Here is a 214-nt window from a genome sequence, read left to right as displayed (position 1 = left end):
CTTTCAGCCTCGCCAGGTCTTCTGCGTCCTGAGGATGGCTTTCGTGACCTCCTCCTCCGCCGCCTCCATCATATCCCTGATTCTGGTTGCGGGCGACAGGCACCTGGCCATCCGGAAGCCTTTCCACTATTTCCAGCTGGTGACGGGCTGGTGGGTCGGAGTGCGCTTAGTGGGGGTCTGGCTGGTGGCTGCCATCATCGGCTTCCTCCCCCTC

General features: G+C 62.6%; 1 protein-coding gene across 1 annotated transcript in view; it reads left to right on the top strand.

Annotated features, from left to right (window-relative positions):
* Window positions 1-7: 7 nt before the first annotated feature.
* Window positions 8-214, top strand: part of LOC104468450 (glucose-dependent insulinotropic receptor-like) — a gene marked incomplete at both ends in the record, with an annotated part of 586 nt that continues 379 nt past the window's right edge. The window contains one exon of the mRNA XM_010082574.1: window positions 8-211. Coding sequence (XP_010080876.1) covers window positions 8-211 — 204 coding nt within the window. The remainder of the gene's footprint in view (window positions 212-214) is intronic.

Source organism: Pterocles gutturalis, unplaced genomic scaffold (assembly GCF_000699245.1).
Source record: "Pterocles gutturalis isolate BGI_N339 unplaced genomic scaffold, ASM69924v1 scaffold44184, whole genome shotgun sequence".
In the NCBI taxonomy this organism is placed as follows: Eukaryota; Metazoa; Chordata; class Aves; order Pterocliformes; family Pteroclidae; genus Pterocles; species Pterocles gutturalis.
The sequence above is the reverse complement of the archived record's forward strand: the minus strand, read 5'-3'. Positions and strand labels throughout refer to the sequence as shown.